Source organism: Falco naumanni, chromosome 19, assembly GCF_017639655.2.
Source record: "Falco naumanni isolate bFalNau1 chromosome 19, bFalNau1.pat, whole genome shotgun sequence".
In the NCBI taxonomy this organism is placed as follows: domain Eukaryota; kingdom Metazoa; phylum Chordata; class Aves; order Falconiformes; family Falconidae; genus Falco; species Falco naumanni.
In genome coordinates, this window is record NC_054072.1 from 289,112 (window position 1) to 301,878 (window position 12,767).

The 12,767-nt window shown below is 59.2% G+C and overlaps 1 protein-coding gene across 1 annotated transcript in view; it reads left to right on the forward strand.

Annotated features, from left to right (window-relative positions):
* The window catches only part of NUDCD3 (NudC domain containing 3), a 32,017-nt gene extending 20,795 nt beyond the window's left edge, over positions 1-11,222 (forward strand). Inside the window, exons 4-6 of the mRNA XM_040618087.1 lie at positions 2,994-3,137; positions 9,940-10,128; positions 10,786-11,222. Of these exons, the coding sequence (XP_040474021.1) occupies positions 2,994-3,137; positions 9,940-10,128; positions 10,786-10,896 (444 nt within the window). The 3' untranslated portion in view covers positions 10,897-11,222. The remainder of the gene's footprint in view (positions 1-2,993; positions 3,138-9,939; positions 10,129-10,785) is intronic.
* Positions 11,223-12,767: the final 1,545 nt, after the last annotated feature.

Sequence of the window (12,767 nt, forward strand, 5' to 3'; positions counted from 1 at the left end):
TAAAAATCTCCCCCATTAGGTCCCTGGGCTCAGAGTGCGCCCAGCTCTAATGCTGCTCAGAATCTTCCTTATGACACTTTTTTGGATTCAGGCTGTTGCTATGGCACATTTTCACTCGGGTGAGCTTAAGGTTTCCTTGTATGGAGCTCAAAAAAAGTGTCCATGGAGCACAAATGGGCAATGGGGTAGGTGGGAGCATCTTCCTCTGTGGTCTCCACCTCTCTGATCTACTTACGGGCGCAACAGGGGCCCATGGATCTCAGCACTTCCTGAGCACTTAAATAGAGATAATGACAACAAGCCTCTCTTTTTGCCTGGCTCAGAGGAGACGAGCTAGATTCCTTCATAGGTTTGTGTTTGCTTGTTTGATTTGTGTGGGCGGGTGTGGGCGTTTTAGTGTGCGCAGAAATTACTGTGGTGGAAAGCCACGGCAGAGAGCCGAGATCTGGGTTTGCTTGCGAGCGCCAGGAAAGCCAGGCATTTTGGGGGGCAGAGTTGTTTGTGGTGAGCACATGCTGGGGGACAAGCAGCTATCGGAAACTTGGGGGTGCCCCTGCTGATGGCTGTGCTGCCAGGACAATGTTTTCCACGGGATTGCCCTTGGCTTCCCGCTGGGGTCAGGTGCAGGCTGTCCATGCAGTTCTGGCAAACCCTGGTTTTGCTGGCTGTGTGTGCCCTGAGCACAGCGTGGCAGGACAGTTCAGGTGGCAGGGGACGGGGGAAGGAAGGGCAGCTCCTCAAAGAACCTGGCCACCCTGCTCAGTAGAGTTGGGGCAGGTTTTTCCACCAAGCAGAGGCAGTTTTTCCACCAAGGCACCCAAGAAGGAGCCACTGCCCATGTGTGCCAAACCCTGCGTTCACTGGGCACGACCATGTGCCCACGTGAGTCCTCTCAGACATTTCTCTCCACGCAAGGGCAGTCAGGGCTCTCCAGCAGCGCATGCTTTGCTTGTGTCCCCTGTCACCACTCCCAGTGGGCTGATGTGCCAAGAGGGGCCTTTTTTCCTGGCTGCAGGTAGAAGCGGGTATTGCGGTTCCTTCTTGGGCCGGCTGGTTGTGCAGCCAGGTGGCTGGCTTGAGGCTGCCCCATTTGGATCTCTTCTTCCATCTGAGTTTCCCCACTCCCTGTCCTAATGCCCCGGTGATCTCAGAGATGTCCCTCAGCCCCACCAGCTGTCTTGTGCATCTGCTTCGGTATAAAACCCCTCTCACACTCGATTGCTGCTGTCCCCCTGGATCCCACAGGCATGATGCTGCATCTGTGCCTTCCATATCTCCAGCCTCCCTGGCCTTCTATGCCCCAAAGAAGCTTCCCCAGAAGGTGACTTGGGGGTCACCTTGTTTTATTGCCCTTGACCCTTTCTGGGCAGGCCCTGTTGTTGTACTGAGAATGCGGTGTCAGGAACCCTGTCCATGTGCCTCGGCATCAGGGCACGAGGTGGTGGGAGAGAGCAGAGCCTCATCCCCACACCTTGTCCCTGTGGTGAGGCCTCAGGCCTGGACTGCAGGAAGCTGCTCCAGGCTGCAGCCTCCTCAGAGATGTTTCCCATCCAGGAGGAGCTGCTTTCACAGAGGCTGTCTGCAGCCACATGCCAGGTGGAAGCCAGGTATTCTTTCCTGTCTGGCAGAGCTGGAGCTCCTGTCCCTTCCCCGATCCCCTTCCAGTCATGGTCCTGCTCCCAGCCGTCAGCATCAGATCTCATTCCCGGTGTCGCCCTGTGCCGTGTGTGCTGGGCCTCCTCTGCTCCTGTCGAAGCCCTGGCAGCTCCCTGTCACACGCTGCAGGTCTGGGGGCTTTATCTAGGTGGCATCAATCATGCAGCCAGGGTGCCCTCCCCGGCTGGAGCAGCTTTGCCTGTCTCTTGCCTGTGTGGAGCTAGTGAGCTGCTGGAAATCTCCTAGGTAATGGATAATGTAATAACATTTCAAATGAGATCTGCAGAGCGGGAGGAAGATCTGGGGGAACTCTGGGAGAGAATGCAGGCAAATGTCACTGCAGTCCCTCCTCTCTGGCCAGAGATGGGGCTGCACCTGGGGCAACAAACCTGCCCCTTCCCAGCCAGGTCCTCCCCTAATCCCCTGGCCTGGCTCAGGCTCTCTGCTGGCAGCAGCTCAGGGCCGAAGGGGAAAGGAGAGAGCATATGGTCTCTCCGGAGAGCAAGGGTACTGCGTGCCGTGCAGCAGGGTCGCAGTCTGCCTCTGTCTCCTCGGGGGAGGGCCGTGTCACCTCTGCAGCAGGTCAGAGCAGGGTTCCCCATATGGTTCCTGCAGGCGGGAGCTGGCCCTGCTCCTGGGGATGGAGCTGCCTCATCCCCTCGCCCCCGTGGTGGGGAGAAAGGGAGCCATGCCGCAGTGTCCCTTCCACACGCGGCCCCTCCTCGCATGCCCGATGGGAGGCCTGGGCTGAGCCCAGCGCTGGCTCCGGCAGCAGAAATGGAGCCAAGGAGCATGTTTTCGGTGCAGTGCAGCAGAAGTGGGGATGAGCTGCTGCAGCCTTTCCCAGTGTAGAAATCCCCGAATTGCTTCTGCTTGGTAGGGGAGCACTCAGCCCTGAGGAAGATGCATACCCATGCCCAGCTCATCGCGGTGACAACCGGGCACCCACTGTGCTCCTAAAGATCTCGGTTGCACCAGGTGGGCGTCCAACCTTTGAGCACTGTATGGGGGAGGCCTGTAGTGCTGCCGGTTTTCTCTGTGGGGAAACTGAGGCACAGGGCAATCGCAGTGGCAGAAGCAGCTGCCTCACATCCCTCTAGGGCTCTGTCTGCTGGGCCCTGCTGCCTTTCATTCCCCAGAGAGCTTTCCTTACTCCTCCAAGGTGTTGCTGTTTGCTCTGAAACAATAGTGGGATTCCCACCCTCCTGCTACATGCAGGTCTGAAAGCTCTTCTCTCTCTCTCATCCCCAGCGAGCACACTTGACCCTGCATCCCAACTAGCACAAGCCAGAGGGCAAGCAGGGACCTTCCTGATTATTTTCTCTCTCTGTTTCCAGGTGTCTGTGGGTATCAGCAACAACGCAATTCGCGTAGCTGTGCTGGAGGGGAGCAACCAGCGCGTCCTCATGGAAGGGAAACTCACCCACAAGATCAATACAGAGAGTTCCCTCTGGAGCCTGGAGCCAGGGAAGTGCATTTTGGTAAGGGCAGTCCGCTCCAGCCATGTCTCTGCACCTTGGCTTGCAGCTCTGCTGGGCTTGACCTGGAAAACCGGAGCAGCTGGAAGTCTGAGCCAGATCTGGCTGTGTCTGGCTTCCCCTACCCATCATCCAGTTCATTCTACCCTTGCCTGTGTGCCATGCCCTGCCTCTAGCTCCTGAGCTGCCCCTCTGGGTGAGTGGCAGCGGGGTGCTGGCAGAGCAATGCATCCATCAGGATGAGGAAGGTCCGCAAGCTCCAGCCTGTGGTGGTGGGAGCACATCTGTTACCTAGAGGTGGTCACTGTCCCCTGATGCCAGCACACGGGGTCTGCCAGCAGAGGGGGGCCATGGCACGGCACCGTGGTGCCCATGTTGTGCACCTGTCCCTGCTAGCTTTGCCCTCTCACTCCCCTGGCCTCGGTCCTACCCCGGCATCCCGGCAGATGCCTGTTCCCTGCCATTCATTTCTGTTCTGCCTTATGTTTCTTACTTATTCTGTTTGAAGGGGTCACTGTGGCTACTTCTCTGTTTGCCTTCAGCAGGCACCGTGGCTTGCTGTGTACGTCAACAGGGAAGATTTATCTTCCCTGTTGAGATGGTTTGGGGGCTGTTGGTGCCCAGCAGCGTGTTACTGGTGAGTTCCCAGCCTTGTGACTCATTTCTGGTGTGCTCCAGATGTCCAGGCTGAGGATTTGAGTTCTGCTATCCTGGGGCTGTGTCCACAGCTGAAGCCGTCCTGGGGGTTGTGCTGGTGGCCATCAGCCTGGAATCTTGAGTGTCAAACAGTTGCCAAACTCCTGGGCGAGTTTTGGAGCCAGGATTGTGCCAGGAGTTGGGTTTTGCCACCTGTGGCCATCTTTGTCCTCTCCTTTTCCACCCAGTGGCTTTCCTGGAAGAGTTTCAGGAGCATCAAGGCTGTCGCGAGCCGCAGGAGGGGATGTTGGCTGCATGGGTCAGGCATGTGAGGCTGTTCCTGACCCCATGCAGGCAGCACCGTCCCTGAAAGGGAAGAAGCCGGCTTCAAGCCTTCCGCCTCATGTCACGAGGGTGGCAGCAGACAGGCACCCAAAGCCAAGCCCCCACAGCAGGAAATCGAGTGGGAATGTGCTGCCAGAGGCAGAAGAGCTGAGGGTGGTGCGTGGGGATGCTGCACGGGCACTGCCAGGCCACTGCAGATCTGTATGGATGTACTCTGGGATGACAGACCGGTACCAAAAGGATGAGGTCCCTGCAAGAGAGAGGAGCCTCTCTGACTCCATTAGGCTGTTGAAAGGATGTGAAAAGGAGACAGTGGCATCATTAACCTGCATTTTCTGAATGTTCTTAAGCTTCTTGAAAATTAACTAATCTGGGAAGAGAAACAATCTTGGGAAGAAGTAAACCCATACAAGAGGAGGTGGCCCAATGGGTGGCTTTGCAGCGCAGATGAGAGTCCCTGGTGGGTGTTCCCAGGATCAGCAACGGAGGCAATGTTTGTTAAATATCCAGTGCTGGAGGAGGATGGGAACGGCATGCGGGTGGAGCGGGACTCAGGGTTTTCTGGAGCGGCCATGGGCAGCGCGGGGAGTGGTCCCATTACCTCCAACCCTAGAGCTGGGTCTTGCCTCAAATTAGCGCGAGCGCAGGGTTGTGAGGATCTCCAGCTGGCTGCCAACATATTGATGGTGGGATGAAATTTCGCTTGAAGAATTGTAAGGTAACTGGAGCAGAGTGAGTAATTCTCACCCAAGAGCATCTCCTTTTTCCGTGCTCAGAGTAGCCAAAAGTGGTTTGCAACTCCTCCCGATTCATTCATCAGGAGACACCCAGCCTTGTGTTAAAGCATGGCTTTGTTCAGCGCCTGGGAGGGGACTGGATGGGAGCCGTTTGGGTTTGGTTGGAGGGCTCACGGGGCATACAGGCCCTTTCTGTGCCCGAGTTTTCGCACCCGCATGTTGCACAGCTCCGTGTGAACTCCAAATGTGGTGGCCGGGAACGTCTTTGTCCTGCAACATACCACAAGGTGCCACCTGGCTACCTGGCTTCCCTCCCCACAACCCAGGGAACCACATCCCCTGGCAGGGTGAGGATGCAGCTGAAACCAAATTCACCCAGTGCCAGCGTTGAAATCATCCGAGGAGATCCTGGCCACCTTGGCTACTGCTTGGGAAACCTCAGCAGCTCTTGTCTGGAGAAAAAACCTGTCCATGCTTGTGTTTTTGTGGTCTGTGAGTTGAGGCAATCCCGGTGGGCAGAGCTTGGTCCATGCACTGAGGAGGTACTTGTGGTCTCTCCTGCTTGGTCTTGTCCATCTGGGCAAGACCCAGTTCTGTGCAGAGAGGCTGTTGAGTCCTGTGCAGTCTGGCAGGATACGTCAAGGTTCATCAGGATCCCTGCGCTCTCCGTGCTGCTGTTGAGCTGTGATGCCTTTCACTTCCTGTGAACGTCCTCAGCTTCCCGTCCCTTCCTTGGCTCCAGGATGGCCGTTCTTGGGTTTTCGTCAACTGGCCTCCCTTCTCCCCCCAGCTCTTACCCAAAGAAGGTTAATTTGCCTTATAACCCCTCCTAGCTCTGCTTTCCCCAATCCTATCTGGTGTTCTTATCAACTTATCCTCTTCATCACACATCTGCTCACTCTCCAGCAGCCCCAGCACTCCCCTCTTCCCAGCGCTCAGAGACCGCTCCTGCTCTGAGGTTCTCCCTGCTGGAGCCTGGGCTGAGCACCAACACATTTCCCATCTCATCCTTTGGCATACTCATGGTTTGCACAACAGCCCGGCTGCAGCAGAAACCCAGCGGGTGTCATTTCGAAGCAGAACACTCTGCTGATGGCCGCGATGCGTGGCAGCCGCTCTGTCCACACCTCCTCCTGCTCAGAGCCATGTCCCAGGCTTGTGCCTCTGCCTGCGGTGCCATGCCGAAGCCCTGGTCTTGGGCACAATCCCGGTGCCCTCCCTTCTCTGTCACACCCGCTTGCTTGTCAAAAGTGAGATTAAAATAACTTTGCACGAGCTGTTTTTAGAAATCTCTGCTGGGTGTTGTGCACAACACATTTTGGGATCATTTTTGTTGTTCAGGACTTTCTTCCCCGTTCCCTCTCTTTTTCTCCTCCTCTCCAGCATTTATTATCCATGCTTGGGCTCTTGTCACCAAGTCCTACCTTGAACAGCTATTACAGTCTTCAGCTTGTCATCTTACAAGCCATGAGGCCAAGTTAATAATAATCTGTGGTGCCTTCCCTCCACCCTGCCCTCCACATGCTGCTGGAAACGTCGCCTGCTGCCTCCTCCGTACCCTCTAAACATCTTCCACTGACTTTTGGGGCAGTGGCTGCTGTTGTTCCAGAAAGAAAGCAAGTGGTGAGAGGTTGTTTTTCCAAGACCTGCTTATATCCCTTGGCAGCATCTCTCCAGCTCTGACAAGGTATTTAGGATTGGAGAAGAACCCTCATCTATGGCAAAGCCCAGCACCAGCAGTGAAGAATTGTGACCTTCTTGGCAGGACACGGAGATGTGACATGACACTGTGTCCATGCCAATGATGCCTGTCACCCCGTTCATGTGCTGTTGGAGGATCCCTCCTGGCCACAGATGTGCCTGCCAAGTGTCCTGTGCCTCCCGTATGCCCATCTCTGCCTGCAGCGATCCTCCTTGCCCGGCAGATCCTCAGCCAGCCCCTGTGCTCTGTCGATGCCAAGCACACCGGCCGGGAAGCAGCCCCTGCCCCTCATGGCTGACAGTTCACGTCTCAAGACACCAGCTTTGGGAATGTGTGTGCTGGGTCACAAGGGTGCTGCCGACTTTGGAAACAGCAGCTGGGCTGTCCCGCCAACAAGCCTCCCTCTCAGGGAGAAACAGCAGAGGCTGTTCCTGCTTTCCTGTACACCCCAAAAGACTCAGGGCTTTGGCCCCTTTTGGCTGTGGGTGAAGGATCTCTTGACAGCCCAGGAGGCCTTTGGGACCCACCGATCTAAAAAGCAGAGAGGAAGAAGTCTGACCAAGAGCCCAGGTGTGCTGCAGGGACCTGATCCTTCCTCTGGCAAATGGCCATCAGCATTTCTAGGGCCCTGGAGGATCAGCCTGAGTTGCTGGCTGGGAAACTTGTAGTGGCAGCGTCAAGTGCAAGCAAAGCTTTTGCCTTGTCTCAAAGCAAGAAATGTAATCAGATTGAGAATTGCCCTTGTGAAAAAAGCCCTGCTCCTTCCTGGAGCGCCCCAGGGTTTCCAGAGCACTACCTGAGGAAGTGTGCAGCCTCGCATGGTGCTGTCGGTCGGGTGCTAGAGCCTTTCTCTGTAGGTGGTGATGGCTGGTGCTCGCAGGGCATCACCCTGCCTGGGCTGAGCCTGGAGATCTGCCGTGGTCTCTCAGCTCTCCCTTACCTCAAAGCTGTGCACCCAAGCACTTGGTGAGGCTCCAGCCCACGTCTCCATCACTGCAAGCTCTCATAGCCCAGGTGCCCAGGCAAGTGATGGGCTGAATCAACTGAGATTGCCAGCAGAACCATGTTCAAGAAATCAACCTGAGCCTGTGCTTCCGGTCCCGGAGGGTGGACCTGTCTTCAGTGAGTGCTCTAGCACCGCTTTGAGTCACAATACCCCAAACTCAAGGTGACGGGAGCTTTGCCCTGGCTCGTGGGTGTTTTAGAGGCTCATGTCAGAAAGTGGGGCTCCCACCATGGAGCGAGTCCCACTGTGGAATAAAGGGGGATGAGCAAATTCCCCTGTGTGCACAAGGCGGGCTGCAGAGGTTAATTAATTATTGTTTGCAAAGCAGTCAGTGCTGTATCGATGCACACCGAAGAAAAGCTGGTGAGGAAATGAATAATTCTGTCTTCCCAGCAGGGTGGGAAACAGTATGCGGTAAATAAAGTGAGGGCCACGCATGGGGCAGGGAAGGAGGAAAGGATCCCCAGGCTGGCGCTCACAGCAGCAGCTCCGCTGTCTTTCACCGCGGGTGGTCTGCAGACGAGGGGGATTCAGGTCTCGTGGGTGTTTCCCACCTGGTCTGCGGCTCCGTGGGGGTTCCCTGGGGTTTGCTGGTGGTGGGGAACAGTGGTAGGGTGCCAGGGAGGAAGGGGGTTTGGTAGGGAAGGGAGAGGGGATGGATTTTCCTTCCCCTGATGGTCAAATGGATGTGAGGCGATGCCTGATCAGCCGGGAAGTCCTCCAGCATCCCTTCATCCCTTTGCTGCCGGGTTGGCTCTGGCGGGGACATCCCAAGCAGGGCCTTGCCACGCATGCTGGGCCGCGAAGCCATGAGAGCACAGCTTGCACTGAAGCCGTCACCAGGGCAGCTCACATCTTGCCGGCGGCACTGTGGGGACATTCCTCTTGTTTCACATCCAGAGAAGCAGCAGTGAGCCTGGAGGGTGCTACTGTGGCAGGCCAGGGCTGGCCGGGCCTGCTGACCCACGGCTGGTCTTGCCCACTGAGGGGGCGATGTTCCCCAGGGAGCTTGCTGCTCCTCCGCCGGCCCACCCAGGGTTGGGAAGCCCACGAGCAAACCCTCAGCGGCTCTTCTTCCCCTCAAAAGTGGAACTGTGCAATTAAGAGGAGATGAAGCGCGCCTGGCTAGCTGGAAAAACTAACGCCTTCCCCAAGATGGAATATTTTACTGGCTCTGCTCTCCCAGAAGGATTAAGCCCCAGCCACCCCCTCCTGTATTAATTGGTTCCTTTTCTTTGCACAGCAGAGAGACACCCGGCTCCGTAACTCTAATGGCTGCCCGTGTTTCCCCCCCCAGAGCTGTTGAGCTTCCAGGGAGGTTTGAGTAAATTGTATTGTCTGCCTTTATTGATGATTTTGCAGAGGCCAACGGATGCCATACATCTTTGTTGCTGCTGGGATTATTGCTAAAATAATACAGGAGAAAGAAGTCCACCCTTCCTGGCAAAAAAAAAAAAAGGGATGCCCCGTGGTCACGCTGGCACTTGCTGGCAGCCGGCGCGGCCCCTCTGGCTGTCCAGCTCCATGCAAGGTGCTGCTTGTGCTCATGCGTCTCGGAGGCCCACGGCTATGGCCAGTGGCTTTTGCCAGCGAGGATGTCAGCTGGAGGCGAGGGGATGTCCCCTCTCCTCACGTCACCCCTCCTGGGTGGCCAACAAGCTGTGGTGCCGCGGGAGGTAGGTGCTGGCAGCGAGCAGGGGCAGCATGGAGCAGTGGGTGACATTTTTGCCTCCTTTGCGGCCACGCTCCCACCTGTGGAGCAAGCCCAGCGGGGGAGCCGAGCCGAGGGCTCCTTCTGGGTTAGGGAAATGTGAAATTGCAGCGCTGCGGCGCTGGGAGCCCCGGCGCCATGCTCTGCCAGGCAGGGCCTCCTCATCTGCCAGGTGCCCGGGCTCAGCTCCTGGGTGGCTGCAGACGAGCCGGCCGGCTCTCCGGGCCCTGTACCGTGTTGCTGCTGCTGCATTGGCCTCGCAGCCGCGGCTGGCGTTGCCCACGTCAGGCCCCCCGTGGAGGACACCGGCCCTGGCCTCGAGCCGCGGCGTGGGCCAAGGTTTCAGCGGCGCCTTCCAGCCCAGAGGCCTGAGCTGGGGTGTGGAGCGCTGCCGCACGCGGGTGCAAAGCCCTCAGACCGCCGAGGGAGAGGGGGGTGAGTGTTTCTCCCCCTCTGCCAGCCATGGGGGGGATCTGGGGCTCGATCGGCGGTGAGCAGGACCTCTGCTCACGGGCAAGCCCCGGCCATGCTGTGGAGCAATGCACGGGCACAGCCGAGCTCACAGCATCGCTGGCACGGAGGTGTGGAGCAGCTGGGGGGTAACGCACCCCAGGGGCAGGACGGAGGCTCCTCTCCCCGCTCTCCTCTGACCCGCACCTTGTCCCCAGATCAACCTGAACAAGGGGGACGAGTACTGGTGGAACGCCATCCTGGAGGGCGAGGAGCAAATTGACATCGACAAGATCAACAAGGAGCGCTCCATGGCCACGGTGGATGAGGAGGAGCATGCCGTGCTAGACCGCCTCACCTTTGACTACCACCAGAAGCTGCAGGGCAAGCCCCAGAGCCACGAGCTGGTAGGTGCCGGCCACCCTGTGCCACCAGCTCAGCCCTGCCCTGCCACGTGCCCACCAGCTCCTCCGTGGGTCCTGTTGCTGGTGAAAGGGTGCGGCGTGGGGCAGCTTCACAGCTCCACTCCATCTCAGCTCCTCCTCACGCAGCGCCTCCCCACATCTCCAGTCCGGGGGCACGATGCGCTGCTAGTCCCTGGTTTTGCCCACACGCTGCCATCTTCCCCTTCCCTGCACCATGAGAAATGCTGGTGACCCCAGACCCCCTGTGCTGGTGATGGGCCCCACATCCGTGCGCCTCCCTCCAGAGCCAGCCCCACCATCCGCCTGCTGCATCTGCTCTGGGATGCACCCACCCCGCTCTGGGTTCAGCTACCTGCCGTTGCCCATCGCTCCCTCCCAGCCCCCCGCACCACCTGCCCTTGCCTGGGCAGGTGAGAGGAGGGTGGGTGAAGCGCGGCAGCCCTTGTGTTCCCTTGGAAATCCTGCAGCCGTCACCCAGGGTGGAGGGGTGCCGTTGCTGAGCCCCAAAACCCCCCTCAATGCGTCAGGTGCCCGCGCAGCCCTGACATACCCTCAGCTGGGGTGGCAGGGAGGGTGAGGGGCATGGGCGAAGGCGTGGGGTCAGCCGCAGCCTGACGGGAGCCTGGGGCCTCTTTGCAGAAGGTGCACGAGATGCTGAAGAAGGGCTGGGACACTGAGGGCTCCCCCTTCCGCGGCCAGAAGTTCGACCCCTCCATGTTCAACATCTCTCCTGGCGCCGTGCAGTTTTGACAGTGGCAAGAAGCAGCCAAGAAACAAAGTGGGGAGAGGAGAAACCCACCCAGACGCCCACCCAGGACCATCACACTCAGTGCTGGTGCCCGTAACCCTCTTGCCAATGATGCATGCCACCAGTGCCCTTCCACTGCCTTTGCCACCCGGCACACTGGCACTGGGCTCGGCGGTTTGATGTGTGTGCGGGGAAACCTGGCAAATGCAGATTTACGTCCCATCACCAAGGCAACCCAAGCGGCTGGGACCCTTCTCCTCTCCTCGCCTAGCGCTGGTGATGGCTCTGTTGTTTTTCCGGAATAGACGGAGCTCGTTGGGTGACATAATTATTATTTTTGGTGGCTGTCGATGCTTCTTTTCAGGCTTCTTGGGGTGCAGATCCCTCCCCACCCTGGCACGGGGCAGCTTTGGCCCTCATGGCTGGAGCTGTGCTCTCCAGAGCTCTGGCTACTGGCAGCAGGGATGGGGGGAGGCACATGGGGGTGGCCTGCCCCCCTGCCCACACCCTGCCTGCTTCCCTGCCTGCCCGGCACCCCCAGCTACCCGCACTGGGCCCTGCTCCGGGATCTCCCATGGGTGCTGCGCAGCCCCTGCCCCTGCCTGGCCAGAGGGCCCCCTCCGGTGCTGCGGGGGGGGGGGTCTTCTGGGTTCACCCCCCTTCAGCTCATCACCGGAGGGGATCCGGAGGTGGGTGGTGGGCAGAGACCCCAGCCAGCCCCCGGGGCTTGCTTCCCCTCGGGGTTGGCAGAGGTCAGCGGGGCTGTCACCTACCACACTGCGGCGGGGAGCGCGTGTCCAGGCTGTGCTTAGGGGTACCTGGGAGGGGGCCACCAGCCCCTCCCCCTGCCAGTGGGCAGCAGCCAGGAAACATCTGGGCTTCCCTGGCACAGCACTTTGGGGTCTGGGAGTGGGCACATGGGAGCTGTGCCCTGCCCACCCCACCCCCAGACCCAGTTTGGCTCTTGCAGCTTCCCACTGACCCCCCCCCACCTTGAGGCGCATGAGCCAGGGGTCCCCAGCCATCGTCCTGCCCCCCCCCCCCTCCCCTTCCCCTTGGTTTGCAATAAACACCTTTCTTGAGCAGGGGGCCTGCGAGTGATTCGGTGCCACCACCCAGGGGGCACGTGTGTGTCCTGACCCCCCCAGCACCACCCTGCCTGAAGGCCGGGGACAGGAACACCCAAGGGAGACACATGGGGACGTCTGCCAGTGACCCTCATGTCCCCAGCGTGGGGCTGGGGAGAGGGTCCCACCCGTGTGGTAGCGGTGGCTGGATTTTGGGGCTCTGTGGGGGTGGATATGGGATCACCAGGGGGGGCTGGATTTTGGGGTCCCTTTTGGGGTTGAATATGGGATCCCTGGAGGGGCTGGATTTTGGGGTCCTTTCTGGGGGTGGATATGGGATCCCGGGGGTGGGGTGGGGCTGGATTTAGTGAGGTGGGCACTGGGTGCCTGGTGGCTTTGGGGGTGCCGACCTGGGATCTCGCCCCACAGCTCCCCAGCTCCCTGTCCCTGTGTCCCCCCTACATCTCCCCCATGCTGGGTGCTGAAATTTCTCGGTGGCGATGCACAAATATAACCGGGCTCGGCGCAGTCCCCCACGGCCGCCCACGGTCCCCATGGCAACGGCAGCGCCAGCCGCCAGCCGCCCACCCGCGCTCGCCCCGCGCCCCAGGGTGGGCACCTACCCACCCCCCGCTCACCCCCCGGCCCCACTGGTGACACTGTGCCACGGCGGGCTGTGGCACCCAGCCAGGCCCTGGGCCTGCTGGTGGCCTCTTGTGTGTGTCCCCCCCCCCAAAAAGCCTGCCCCCTCAGCAAGCCTTTGGCACTGGGGGGCTTCAAGGTGCCCTTGGGGGGGGGGGGAGGAC